Source organism: Somniosus microcephalus, chromosome 4, assembly GCF_052327205.1.
Source record: "Somniosus microcephalus isolate GS21.2 chromosome 4, FLI_Smic_1.0, whole genome shotgun sequence".
Classification (NCBI taxonomy): Eukaryota; Metazoa; Chordata; class Chondrichthyes; order Squaliformes; family Somniosidae; genus Somniosus; species Somniosus microcephalus.
The window spans coordinates 210356335-210371561 of record NC_140990.1 but is presented as its reverse complement, the minus strand read 5'-3'; the positions used below and the strand labels follow the sequence as shown (position 1 = coordinate 210371561).

The following is a 15227-nucleotide window of genomic DNA, read 5'->3' as shown; positions in this document are numbered from 1 at the left end:
CTCAATTTAACGTCTCATCTGAAAGAAGCCACTTCCAACAGTGCAGCAGTGCCTAGATTTTGTGCTCATCTCTGGAGTGGGACTTGAACCCACAATCTCCTGGCTCAGAGGAGAGAGTGCTACCACTGAGCCATGGCTAAAGCTCTTTAGGGGGTCTGGAAAAAATCTAACAAAAATGGTCACAATTTTAAGCACAAGCTCTTTAAATGTAATCTCGTCTCCTGTTTTTTTGGCTTTTCTCATTGTTCCATTAATACAAAAACTCTAAGTGCTATCTGTATAAAACATGTGATGTATGCTAGTCAGGGTCACAAGCTTCTGCTAGCTCTGCTCTGACTTCTTTCAACTGTCTAAGGCTGGTGTCATCAAGGCCCAGTGGTTTACCCACCTTGAGTTCTGCTAATTTATTCAGAACCAATTCCTTTCTGGCAGCTATCTAATGATTGTTCCATATCCTCCAGCGATACACCTACGTTTTCATGTATACCATCATTTCCAAGAGTCAATGAAAATATTTATTTAATATCTGTGCCATATCTTCATCCTCCAATTCTAGACTCTCACCTTCACCTCTGAGTAGTCCTACTCTCTCTAACTATACTTTTCCTTTTAAACGCTTATAAAATCCTTTGCTGCCTGCTAATGTTTTTAACATTCTCTTCTAATCTCCCTTTTTATGTCTCTACTAAACGTTTTATATTTCTCATGATTATCTTCAGTATTTTAAGCCTATTGCTTTATTATATGCCTCTCTTAAGTTTCAGTTTAGTATTAATCCACAGAACTCTGTACTTTGATGCACCTGCTTTTCACCTTATACACTTTTCATACTTGATCATTTCTCGCTACTGATCTGTCGACCTGTTTGCTAACTTTTCTGCCAGTTGATTTGAGACAGCCTCCCTTTCATTTTCCTGATCTTTGCCTTTTACCAGTTCAATTATTTCACAATTGATCCCCTCTCATCAGTTAATGGTCCCACTTCATTTCCCAGAACTAACTGAAGTGATGCTTCTTTCTTTGTTGGACTCGAAACTATATCAGTCCAAATTCATTACCAAAAGCATTCCCCACTTTGACCATATGCATTCCCTTTATTCCAGTCTGTCTTGCAGCACTTAAAGTCACCCAATATTATTGCACCATTGTTCTTTTAAATTCCTGAACTATCTGCAGATTTCCAGTTTTATCTCACTGCCCACTGTTTAGTGACCTGCAATGGACACTGAGGCCTAGAAATTGAGTTGCCTTAGCGCCGCTTTTGCGGCGCTAGAGGGCCTAGCGCTGCAATTGGCGCCGGCGCCGAAATTGCCTGGGGCCCTTCCGCCGCGCTAGACCGGTAGCGCTGCGCCGGCACCGATGACGTCATCGGTGTGCGCAGCGTCCCGGTTGCCATGGCGACGGGCCCCAGCGCCGAAATTCAGTTGCGGCCGCCTCGCCCGTGGCAGCCGCAACTAAGACTCTGGCAACAGAGTCTTACCTGACTTTGCGCCGGCGCATTAAAGGCCCCGCGGCGGCCGGCCGCTTTCCCGCCGGCCGCCTGGCCGCAGCTCCCTCCCCGGACTTCCCCCCGCCCCCCCCCCGGAACAGAAGCAAGCCCGGCACTTGTCCGAGGTGCCGGGCTCATTTTTAGAACGATTTTCGCGGGCCGCGGCCGGGTGCAGGCAGCTCCTCCTTAAGGGAAGGAGGAGGCCTGCACTTCCCGAACCTGCCGCACCGCAGCGGGCGCCGCAGCGCCGGAATAGCGCCGATATTCAGCACGTAGCGCCAGTTTTCAGGCGCAAACACCTCTCAGCAGCGCCGGCAGCCGTTTGGGCGCAGAATTATTGAATTTTGGGCCCGACCAGCGCGACTTAGCTCCGGCACTAACTTCCGGCGCTAAAGCCCTGGCTGCGCCAAAACTCAATTTCTAGGCCTGAGAATTGTACCATTTACCTTCTTACTCTATCAACCTGGATTCCCTTTTAACACAACCCCCTGCATAAAATCCAAGTTTCCTTACATTATATATGACATTACATATCACCCTGAACAAGAAGAATCTATTTTAAATGCCTGTTTTGTAATGGACATGCTGGGCTGGATTTTGTTACAGGAGGCGGGACTACAACATTCGGGGTTATAGTCCCGCCTCCATCGAGTTGTGGCCAACCCACGCGATTTTTACTTGATTGACCTTGTTGAGCCCGCCCAGTGGGCTCAGCAGGCCAATTAAGGGCCACCCGGCAACAGGTGACGTCACAGATTGACATTTCATCTGTCAAGAGCTTTTGACAGATGAAATATCAGCGTTTGACAGCTCTTTGAAGCTGTCAAACACTGTCAATCTGTACACTAAGTTAATTCCTTCCTCTCAGGCTGATTTAGAGATCTCTCCAGAACAGAAAGCTGAATGCTGCAACTTTTGACAGCTCGCGGCCATTCTGCTTTCTGTGCCGGTGAGATGAGGGACTCCCGAGACCTGAAGGAAGGAAGGCTATAAAGGTAAGTAAACTTCTTTAAACACTACACACACCAAACACACTTACCTCTGCACTCATGCACCCATCACTCACCTGAACACCGGACATCTCGAACCCTCCAAGCCCTTCAGCCCGACGGTCCGCCTTGCTAACATGGCGATTTTCACTTGATTGACCTTGTTGAGCCGTCGGGAATCCCACACTTCAGCGATAAAAATAGGGATTAAGCTAAAAACTGCCTGTTAACTACCTGTTAATTGGCACTAATCCCCTTCCCGCCTCGGGGAGGCGGCTCCCAGCACAGGTCGGGTATCCGCCTCCTTTGAAACTGGCATGGAGATGGTTGGGGGCGGGATGGGTTCGTGCCCCCGATTTCGAGATTTTAACCCACCACACGCCTCCAATCCCGCCTCCACGGCCCAATGAAAATCCTGCCCGCTGTCTAATCTGTGATGCTAAATGTTCTGAAACCACCAACATTCCGCTATCCAACAGTATGACTCCTTTAGTAATAATAGCGAGAATGCTAGATGGGGTACAATAATTTTACAAGTGAAGTCTAAGAGCAATGCTTCTGTATTTATGATATTTTTCCCATTAATATTTCTGTGAGTTGTTTTCCTTAAATATTTTTATTATTGGGAGGGTCACATTTTGAAAAAACAGACAGAACAATATATATTTTTTTCAATTCAACAGACAGCAACTTTGTTCTGGGAAATGCTCAGGTACTGAGCGTCTATCCAATAGTGTACTGCTCCGATGGATTCTGCGAACTGACTGGCTATGCCCGAGCTGAACTCATGCAGAAGAGCTGTGCTTGTAAGTTTCTCTATGGAGTAGAAACGAATGAAGCCATGAAAATCCAGATTCAGAAAGCGCTGGATGAGAAGCGCGAGTTCAAGACTGAACTGACCTTCTATAAGAAGAGCGGTGAGTAGACCAAATTCAATTCTTTTTTATTAAGCTTACTATTTTTATTTTAAAATATACTTTATTTCTTCTTCCAAGTCCCCTTTTTGCTCTTTCCCCTTCTCCACCCATCTGGCACCTGTGCTACATATCATTCCACAATGACACAATGGTCTTGATAATAACGGGGAGCCAGGGAAGGTGCGGGGAGGCCAAAATTGGCCGAAGAACCCGGCAAGGCTGCGGACATGGAGGCCCGGCTGATCTTGATGGCAGGACTGAATTAACATATTGTCGAAATGGAGAGTGGAGCCAGCGGGTGGGAGGGAACACTAACTGCAGGAGGCCACAACCAGGGACCCTTGGGTACTGTCCCCAGCACTGGGAAGAGAGCATGAGCTCCAGGCTGAGGGGAGGCTGGAGATTGAGAGGCTATGGGAGGGGGGGGCGGCCTGGGGCCTGTGACCTGTGACCAGGAGGGGTGGGGTGGGGGGAAAGCTGGAGATTGAGCTGGGGAGGCCAAATGCTTCCTTGAGGGACCTGGGGTGGGTGGGAAGAGTCCTCCTGGCCCACATGGATTGCTGAAAGAGCCAGTTACCTTGGGGAACCGGCAGCTCCTACCTCGGATCAGTTACCGGGAATCCCACAGCTCGGGCCTCCCCCTCACTTACTATTAAATTTAAGTCGCAGCACCAATGATGTCATCAGGCCATGACTTTGGTATGTTAATTAGGCCCCTCCTGCCATTTGCGAGAGCCTCATCCATGGTTTGATATCTGCACTTTAAGATTTAAAGGGTGAGAATGGGTCGGGTTGCCCGATCCTGATATTTTAAACCACCCACTCCCCACCCCCCCTTTCATATTACACAAATTAGGGTTATATTCCCTAAAATTTAGAAGGTTAAGGGGTGATCTGATCGAAGTTTTCAAGATATTAAGGGGAACAGATAGGGTAGATAGAGAGAAACTATTTCTGCTGGTTGGGGATTCTAGGACTAGGGAGCATAGTCTAAAAATTAGAGCCAGACCTTTCAGGAGTGTAATTGGGAAACACTTCTACACACAAAGAGTGGTAGAAGTTTGGAACTCTCTTCCACAAACAGCAATTGATGCTAGATCAATTGTTAACTTTAAATCTGAGATTGATAGCTTTTTATTAACCAAATGTATTAAGGGATATGGGCCAAAGGCGGCTATATGGAGTTAGGTCACAGATCAGCCACGATCTCATTGAATGGCGGAGCAGGCTCGAGGGGCTGAATGGCCCACCCCTGTTCCTATATACAAGTACAATTGAAAATGTAGGAAAGTACAGAGTACGAAAGGCCATCCTATCCATGTTCTACTTTAATCCTGATTTTTAACTAGCTACACATTACTATCTGAACTGTTTGCTCTCAAGCCACCTGTGTTGTTATAAGTAAAGTCAATTTACTTATAACAACAGAGCTTGACCTTCCATTCCTTTTCCTAAATGTATATTTACATTCCCCTGGGCCCTCTGGTGTCAGAAAAGGTACAGTGACCCTATCCTTGTGTTAATGCATTTGAGGAAGATCCAAACCCCTGCTATATCTTGCCATCCAATATCTTATGCTGAGACTGTAAGAGCAGAATGTTTAGCTTTTTGGATTAAAATCCCAATCGGAAGTCAGAGATGTTGTTGGATCATGCCAAGGATTTAGAGATGACTGTTTCTGTTTTATTGCTTTTTATATTTAGGTATGTCTGCATTAATTCACTGATGGCTTTTTTGGTATCATACATGCCAGCTGTCAAGCATTTCAACCAATGTGTCATTAACTTACATTTCTTATGTACAATTTGTGTAACGGAAAGACTTCTCGGAGTGCTTTTAGGAAGAGTGGACACAAAAAAATGTAAGGAGAAGGGTTGGGTTATTGACATCACTGTTGAATAGAGGCATCTTTGAGATAGTTTTGAAAGTAGGAAGAGAGGTGACAAAGCAGAGGTGTTAAGGGTGGGAGTTCCAGAAGATGGGATCATAGTGACCGAGAGAACAGCTGCCAGTGCTGGAGCGGAGGTAATTGGAAATGAGGATTGAGCCAATGTAGGAGAAGCAGCTCCTGCATACAGGGACATATGGGTGCAGGAGACTGCTGAGGTTGGGCAGGCCAACACCGTAGAGGGATTTAACAATTTTTTTAGCTAGAGCACGAGCAAGTACAGAGGTGATGAATGTACAGATAAAAATGTGGGCTACAGCATTCTGCATGAATTGTATTAGAAGCAAGAAAAGTGTTTAGAGAAATCAAATCTCGAGGGGATAGTGGCATTGAACAGCATTGCAGTAACACAGGGAGAGAGGTAGGGGCAGAGATGGACAATATTTCAGAGCTGAAAGAGGTGATCTTGATACAGATCGTATTGTGGGGTGAGGGGGGTGGAAAGCTGAGCTCAGGTAGAGCAGCATATCAAGGTTCTGCATTTTATTGGATTATCCTGAGGTGGCAGCCAGTGAATTTAGTATGGCCACGGCCATTGGAACAAGGGGGTAGCTAGAGAGGATGACTTTAGTTTTGCCAACATTAAGCTGGAGGAATTGGTATCCGATCAGTTGTTGTCACAACAAATGAAATGGGTCAGAAGGTGGGACTGGATTGAAAGGTAGGACTAAAGGCTATCCGAACCAGTCAGTTTGGTTAGAGGACTGGACTGAAGGATTTCAGAACCATTTGATCAGACGTTATTCTCTCCCACTGTTGGTTGCATGCAAACTCGAGGCAGGGAAGTTTTAAGATGAGCTAATGATTTCTGCGAGTTGCAGTTATTTAGTACTTGTCCCCAAAGAAGTTACATATAACAAATAAACTGCTGACGTGCATTTACTTAAAACTCTTTATGTTCCTCAAAGGTACTTTCTGAAATGCCAGGCTGTTGTCATATGTGAAATTTATTTTCTTCACGACTGGCTGCAGTTGTTTTTTTCGAGGATAAAGGAGGATGTTTCTCTGGTGTGGATTCATTAACACGTTTTAGTGAGCGTTCCTGTAACTTTACTTGTAGAATTGCCAGGACATGGGGGAAAAATTGGAGTGGGGTTAGAATGAAAAGTTTGACTTAATTTTTACAAATTCCATGGAGATTCCTCTATTTAAGGGGGGTGATTTTGCCAATGGGGATGTGATGGAGGCGGGATTGCTGCTTGTCGGGTTTTAGTCCCGCCTCCATCGACGTCCAGCCAACCCATGCTATTTTCCCTTGATTGACCTTGTTAAGCCCGCCCAGCGGGCTTGGCAGACCAATTAAGGGAAAGCCGGTGACAGAGAACATCAGCGTATGGTTTCATCTGTCAAAAATTTTTGACAGATGAATTGTCATCATTTGACAGTTTTATGAGTTTGTGGTGCAGGTCCCTTTGTTACCATGCAATAACTGGGGAGGCAGTCTGCACTGTCCCTATTGGAGAAGTGACAGTAATAATCAATAGGATTATAATAGATTGCAAACCCCACAATGGACTCTGGTTTACCCGAGAGCAGCAAAACCCAGCACTTCGTACCTGTTTCTGCAAACCACGTTTTGAGCCAGTCAGACAGGAAAGGGTGCACTTATTTTATGCTGACTTATTCACTCATGATTATTATTGGTATGGTCACGTAGCGGCAAAGAGGTCTGTGTTTTAAGGTTCTTAGACAGGCACTGGATTGAAGGATTAGTCCTTTTGTTTGATGGTGGAAGAAGTTAAGGCAGTGGTGACTGTGTTAAACAGAAGAGAAGGCTTCTATCATCAGTTGTGCTCTGATGCCCCTTGTAGCAGTCACTTGTGACACTCTCCCCCTTGTAGTTCTGCTTCCAAAGCAGCTCGAGTCACTTCCTCAGAAATATCCACATCCATGTCTTTGGATGGTGACGTTGTGCAGGGCACAGCAGGCTGCAGTGAGCTGGAGCATACTGCAGAGCGCCTCCCTGCCTGTCAAGGCAGCAAAAATGGTCCTTTAAGATTCCGATGATTTTCGATCACCACTCTGCTAAAGGCATTTTTCTTGTTGTAACCAACCTCCACTGCTGTTTGGGCCAGTTTTAGTGGGATCATTACCCATGGGAATAGGGAGTATGCCTCGTCACCTACAAATCATCCACTGGCATGATGGTCTTCCTTGAGGAACTGGGAGAGAAGAATTCTGAAGGATGAATGCATTGTGACAAATTCAAGCAAATCTTGCATGGACATTCAGGATCCTGTGTATGTTGGCACTGACTTGTACATTTAGGGAGTGGAAGCTCTTTCTGTTGAAGGAGATCTGAAAGCAGCATGGGTGCAATCTATTGCACCCTGGACCTTGGGAAACCAGCAACCCCATAAAACTCTATGGCATTACCTCACACCACCTTTGCTCTGAAGCTGAACTGGATGAATTCCTCAGCTCTCCTGAAACACGTAACTGACACCTGATGAATATGTACACATACTGCACCCTGGCCAATATTACAGAGACCCTTGTGGCTGCCTGAAAAGACTGTTATAGAAGCTGAGTGTGGTCATGACCTTCATAGCCACAGAGGGAGCAGTGCAGACAGATGGCTGGGTGCAGGCCCTCATGCAGTAGGTGGTGTCACTTTCCCTGTTGTCTCTTTAGTGAAGTGCATTCTTCTAATACACATCTCACTCATCAGTGCTGTGTTGTCTGTATATTCTTTGGGGGCGAGGGAGGAAACTAATGTCTGGTGAGGTGCATTCTCCTTAAACCAAAGGTAATAAAGGCTTGCAAAAGTCATTTCCAGCTGCAGTAATCGCTACTCAAACTTTCAGCGGTCTTCAGGCTCAAACTCCTCACTTCTGCTAGTCTCAGCTGATCCAGACAGTGGTATTTATATTTCTCATTCTAACTCACTCCTCATGCACTGTGAGCGGATATCCAGCAAACTTGGGGCTGTAGTGCCACTGCCCGTCATTTTCATATATGTTAATTAGCTGGCTGGGAACACAGTGGGTAAATGCACGAAGGGCTAAATCTATTAGAGATTTTGCGGGTGGGGGGGAACATTTTGGGGGTGGAAAACTGGTAGAAATGGCTTTTGTCCCAATTTGCTGCATAGGAAAAGTACTTTATACACACAAATGATACTGAAAATGGTAGGGCGGGGGAAGAATTTCAGGGCTGTTGAACTAGCTTGTGTTCATTTTAAAAGAAAATGCCTCTGATACTGATGTCAATACAGATCAAACGTGTGCCCATCAGTCATCCCCACTCAACACTATGTTCTACTCTGTTTTACAGAGTTAACTTATGTGTTAACTATATCCAACTAACATGGTCCAATCGTCCAACTACCAGTAGAAGATGGTGGTCAGTGCAGGATGCCAAAAATGCACAGCTGATTACTCCACATTCCCGCCTACCCCCGATAACCTTTCACCCCCTTGCTTATCAAGAATCTATCTACCTCTGCCTTAAAAATATTCAAAGAAACATAGAAGATAGGAGCAGGAGTAGGCCATTCGGCCCCTCGAGCCTGCTCCGCCATTCAATGACATCATGGCTGATCATCCAAACTCAGTACCCTGTCCCTGCCTTCTCCCCATATCCCTTGATTCCTTTAGCCTTAAGAAATATATCTAACTCCTTCTTGAATATATTTAATGAATTGGCCTCAACTGCCTTGTGTGGTAGAGAATTCCACAGGTTCACCACTCTCTGGGTGAAGAAATTCCTCCTCATCTCTGTCCTAAATGGCTTACCCCTTATCTTTAGACTGTGGCCCCTGGTTCTGGACTCCCCCGCAATCAGGAACATCCTTCCTGCATCTAGTCTGTCCAGTCCTGTTAGAATTTTATAAGTTTCAATGAGATCCCCTCTCATTCTTCTAAACTCCAGCGAGTATAAGCTCAATCGACCCAATCTCTCCTTATACATCATTCCTGCCATCCCAGGTATCACTCTGGTGAATGTTCACTGCACTTCCTCCATGGCAAGAACATCCTTCCTCAGATAAGGCGACCAAAACTGCACACAATACTCAAGGTGTGGTCTCACCAAGGCCCTGTACAACTGCAGCAAGACATCCTTGCTCCTGTACTCAAATCCTCTCGCTATGAAGGCCAACATACCATTTGCCTTCTTAACCGCCTGCTGCACCTGCATGCTTACCTTCAGCAACTGGTGCACAAGGACACCCAGGTCTCGTTGCACTTCCCCTTCTCCCAATCTATTGCCGTTCAGCTAATAATCTGCCTTCCTGTTTTTGCCACTGAATTGGATAACCTTGCATTTATCCACATTGGGCAGATGCATGGCAAATGCAGTATAATCACCCAACCTGTCCAAACCATACTGGAGTTTCTCGGCATCCTCCTCACAGCACACACACCCACCCAGCTTTATGTTGTCTGCAAACTTGGAGATATTACATCTAGTTCCCTTGTCTAGATCATTAATATATATTGTGAATAGCTGGGGTCCTAGCACCGATCCCTGCGATACCCTACTAGTCACTGCCTGCCACTCGGAAAAAGACCCGTTTATTCCAACTCTTTGCTTCCTGTCTGCCAACCAGTTCTCTATCCAAGTCAGTACCTTGCCCCCAATCCCATGTGCCTTAACTTTACACGCTAATCTCTTATGCGGGACCTTATCAAAAGCCTTCTGAAAGTTCAAATATACCACATCCATTGGTTCTCCCTTATCTATTCTACCAGTTACATCCTCAAAAAATTCCAGTAGATTAGTCAAGCACGATTTACCTTTTGTAAATCCATGTTGACTTTGTCTGATCCTGTCACTGTTTTCCAAGTGCTCTGCTATTACATCTTTTATAATGGACTCTAGCATTTTCCCCACTACCGATGTCAGTCTTACCGGTCTGTAATTCCCCATTTTCTCTCTACCACCTTTTTTGAACAGTGGGGTAACATTAGCTACCCTCGAATCCATGGGAACTGTTCCAAAGTCTATAGAATTTTGGAAGATGACCAGCAATGCATCTACTATTTCTAGGGCCACATCCTTAAGTACCCTAGGATGTAGATTATCAGGCCCTGGGGATTTATCGGCCTTCAATCCCGTCAATTTCCCTAACACCATTTCCCTACAAATACTGATTTCATTCAGTTCCTCCCTCTCATTAGACCCTATGTTCCCCGACATCTCTGGGAGGTTATTTGTGTCCTACTTTGAAGACAGAACCAAAGTATGTATTTGATTGGTCTGCCATTTCTTTGTTCCCCTGTGGCAGAGCCACTGAATGACTGGGCAACTGTACATAATTCCCTTTAACGATGTTCTAACACCAGCCTAAGTCTGTACCATTGTGTTAGACATTACTTCATTTTGTATATAGTGTTTGTACGCACGGGGCGTGGCCCCTTTAGGAGCGCGGGAAAACGCGGTTAAACGCGATGACATCATGTCGCAAACCATGTGACTGCCCAGGCAGTCCTCGTGGAAGTTCCATCTGGTACAGACCTGTTTTCGTGGTTCTCCTGTATCGATCTTAACAAACTGTTTAAACTCATTTAGTTTTACATTAAAAGCCTGTTTGTTTGATCGCCTGAGTCGACCTCAGTTCTTAGTTAGGAATTCGTCAATTCCTACATTGGTGACCCCGTCTTTTGTGAACATTTTTCGCAAAAAGAACACAACATGGAGGCCAACGCCGTTTCGTTGAAGCTACCGCAGTTCTGGGAGCTGCAAGCAACCCCGTGTTTCATTCAGGTCGAGGCACAATTCGCACTGAGGGACATCGTTGTGGATCAGACCCGATATCTCTATGTGGTCTCCGCCCTTGACAGCTCTACCGCCTCACGGATCGTCAGCCTCCTCGAGAACCCTCCAACAGAGCGTAAGTACGAAACCCTCGAGGCGCGGTTGCTGCAAGTTTTCAGGCTCACTAAATCGGAGCGTGCCCGTCGACTGCTCGCTATGCCCGTGCTCGGGGACTCCAAGCCTTCGGAGTTAATGAGCCAAATGCTCGCCCTCCCTGTCTCCGAACCGGAATGCTTCCTATTCTGGGAATTATTCCTCAGCCAGCTACCAGAACAGATGCAAGCTGCCCTGGCCAGATCCGAAGTTGAGGACTGCGCAGCACTCGCGGCAGAGGCGGACAAAATATTCGCCGTTACTCAGCAGTACTGCGCCGCCACGAGGCGCCCATCCCCCACAGACGCCGCCCCAGCTCGTCAGCCTGCTGAGCTGTGTCCCTACCACGCGCGGTTCAGCGCGAAAGCGAGACGTTGCCGCCCTCCCTGCAGTTTCCCCCCCAACAAAACAACTACGACCACTGAGGACCGGGTCTAACGGGCGCCCCGCGGCTGCGATCGGCAATGCGGGTAAGCTGCTGTTTATCACTGATACTTTCTCCGGTCGTCGTTTCCTGTGCGACACCGGGGCGCAGTGCAGCATATTACCCGCATCCGCCCTCGAGGCGCAGACCGGGATTCACGGTCTCGCCCTTGAAGCGGCCAATGGTGCGGCAATTCGGACCTTCGGCAGACGGCGGGTGCAGTTGTGTTTCAGAGGCCAGCTTTTCCACTGGGAGTTTGTGACAGCCAACGTTTCACAACCCATTCTCGGCGCGGATTTCCTGTGCGCCAACAGCCTCCTGGTTGATGTGAGGAACCGGCGGTTGATCAGCGCGGCAACTTTTCATTCTATCCCTTGTTACCGCAGTAACACTACGTCGCGCACCGTCGCCTGTGCTTTTCCGGCTCCGGATGAGTTCGCTTGCCTGCTCAGCGAATTCCCCGACCTGACAAGGCCAACTTTCTCCTCCACGGCCACGAAACATGGTGTGGAACACCACGTCACCACCAACGGCCCCCCGGTCTACGCGCGGGCCCGGCGCCTGGAACCTGGCAAGCTGGCGGTCGGGAAAGCGGTGTTTGCGACCATGGAATGGTTAGGGATTATTTGCCGGTCGAATAGTCCCTGGTCTTCACCCCTCCACATCGTCCTGAAGCCTGGCGGCGAATGGTGGCCATGTGGCGACAATCGACGCCTAAATGACGCCACCACTCCTGATCAGTACCCGATCCCCATATTCAGGATTTCTCCACCCATTCAGCAGGGAACACTGTCTTCTCAAAAGTCGAACTTGTCCGGGGCTACCACCAGGTCCCCGTTCATCCCCAAGACATTCCGAAGACTGCAGTCATCACCCCATTCGGCCTTTTTGAGTTCTTAAGAATGCCATTTGGCTTAAAGAACGCCGCCCAGGCTTTCCAATGCCTGATGGACTCCGTGCTGCGGGACCTCAAGTTCCTCTTTGTCTACTTAGACGACATCCTCTTTGCCAGCCCCACCAACACATCTGTCACCCACGCACCCTTTTTCAGCGTCTCAGCCAACACGGCCTGATTATCAACCTGGCCAAGTGTCAGTTTGGCCTGCAGCAAATTGATTTCCTGGGGCATCGCATCACTTCAGAGGGAGCGGTTCCTTTACAAGCGAAGGTAGAGGCGGTGACATCCTTTCCACGCCCGCAAACCATTAAGGCCCTGCAGGAATTCCTAGGCATGGTAAACTTTTACCACCGTTTCGTGCCTAAGGCAGCACTGCTCATGCAGCCCCTGTACGAGGCCCTCAAGGGCAGGACTGGCAAAGATACGGTAGACTGGACGGAGGACGTGGCCCGGGCGTTCGCTGACACTAAAAGAGCCTTGGCCAATGCGACTATGCTGGCGCACCCGCTGCCAGGAGCCACCATCGCCCTCACCAACGGCGCGTCAGACTACGCAATCGGCGCCGTGCAAGAGCAGTGGGTGAATGGGACCTGGCAGCTGTTGGCATTCTTCAGCCGTCAACTACGGCGGAACGAGAAGAAGTATAGCACATTCGACCGGGAGTTGCTCGCTCTTTTTCTGGCCATCCGACATTTTCGCTTCCTCCTGGAAGGACGTCCCTTCACCGCCTTCGTGGACCATAAGCCGCTCACCTTCGCCATGGCCAAGACCGCTGAACCGTGGTCATCCCGACAGCAACGTCACCTGACGTACATATCCGAGTTCACCACGGATATACAGCACGTGGCCGGTAAGGACAACCTGGTGGCTGACTGCCTCTCCCGCGCGACCGTCAATACGGTTCATTTAGGCATCGATTATGCCCTCATGGCAGCGGATCAAGCCTCGGACCCAGAAGTCCAAGCCTACAGAACCACCGTCATTGGCCTCCAGTTGGCCGACGTCAAGTTCCATGCGGCAGGTACCACACTCTTGTGTGACGTCTCCGTTCGGGACCCTCGCCCTGTCATACCGGCCGTCTGGCGCCGCAAAGTGTTCGACGCCATACATGGGTTATCACACCCAGGAATGAAGGCCTCCCAGAAGGTGATGTTGTGGAAATTCATATGGCACAGCATGCACAAGGATGTCCGCGACTGGACCAACACCTGTGTGGTCTGCCAAAAGGCCAAAGTACAGCGTCACATCAAAGCTCCGTTGGCCACCTTCACAGTGCCGGAGCGACGGTTTGACCATGTCAATGTGGACCTGGTGGGTCCACTCCCACCCTCCCATGGTTTTTCACACATCCTGACCCTGGTTGACCGCACCACCAGATGGCCGGAGGCAGTTCCCCTATCATCCACTACTTCGGCGGACGTGGCTAGGGCGTTCATTTCCACCTGGGTCGCCCGTTTCGGAGTGCCCGCTGATATTTCTTCAGACAGGGGACCACAGTTTTCCTCCGAACTCTGGAATGCAGTGGCCCAAGGACTCGGTGTCAAATTACACCGCACCACAGCCTACCACCCACAGGTGAATGGTCTCTGTGAATGTTTCCACCCGTCACTAAAAGCCTCCTTGAGGGCCAGCGTCCAGGACACTGGATGGGCAGACAAGCTACCATGGGTCCTGTTGGGCCTTCGCCCGGCCCCCAAAGAAAACCTTCACTCTTCATCCACGGAGCTGGTGTACGGACAACCGTTGCAAGTCCCAGGAGATTTCCTACCGGAATCAACGAAGCCTTGGTCCGCGTCTGACCAGTTGACTTGTCACCAGGAGGCGGCCAGCTGTTTCACGCCAGTGCCCACTTCGCACCACAGGCTGCAGAGTTCACACGTTCCAACGGGGCTTCACAAGGCAGAATACGTCTTTATTCGCCACAATGCTCACCAGAATCCACTCAAGGCCCCATATACTGGTCCCTTCCACGTGTTGGAAGCAGGGGACAAAACCTTCACCGTAGATGTCGGTGGTAAGCCGGACCACATTTCAGTTGATTGATTGAAGCCGGCGCATCTGGACCTCGACCGCCCCGTCGAGACAGCACTACCGCTGAGACGAGGTCGGCCACCCAGCGCTGTTCCGGCAGGCCAAGCGCAACCGCCCGCCAGACAGCCAACCGTCCAGCAGCCTCCACCTCAGGAGTACAGGAGTCGTTCCGACAGGCTCATCAGACCCCCTCGCCGTTTGACTTTGTCTGTTAAAGCGAATTCTGGGGGGGCGCATGTGGCGGAGTCACTGAATGACTCTGGGCAACTGTACATAATTCCCTTTAATGATGTTCTAACACCAGCCTAAGTCTGTACCATTGTGTTAGACATTACTTTGTTTTGTATATACTGTTTGTATGCACGGGGCGTGGCCCCTTTAAGAGCGCGGGAAAACGTGGGTAAACGCGATGATGTCATGTCGCAAACCACGTGACTGCCGAGGCAGTCCTCGTGGAAGCTCCATCTGGTACAGGCCTGTTTTTGTGGTTCTCCTGTATCGATCTTAACAAATTGTTTAAATTCCTTTAGTTTTACATTAAAAGCCTGTTTGTTTGATCGCCTGAGTCGACCTCAGTTCTTAGTTAGGAATTCGTCAATTCCTACACCCCATTATAAATTCCCCTGATTCTGACTGCAAGGGACCTACGCTTGACTTCACCAATCTTTTTCTCTTCAC

General features: G+C 48.6%; 1 protein-coding gene across 1 annotated transcript in view; it reads left to right on the top strand.

The window, feature by feature from the left end:
* The window catches only part of LOC147120193 (voltage-gated delayed rectifier potassium channel KCNH8-like), a 569368-nt gene that overhangs the window by 148695 nt on the left and 405446 nt on the right, over window positions 1–15227 (top strand). Inside the window, exon 2 of the mRNA XM_085984214.1 lies at window positions 3162–3395. Within this exon, the coding sequence (XP_085840340.1) occupies window positions 3266–3395 (130 nt within the window). The 5' untranslated portion in view covers window positions 3162–3265. The remainder of the gene's footprint in view (window positions 1–3161; window positions 3396–15227) is intronic.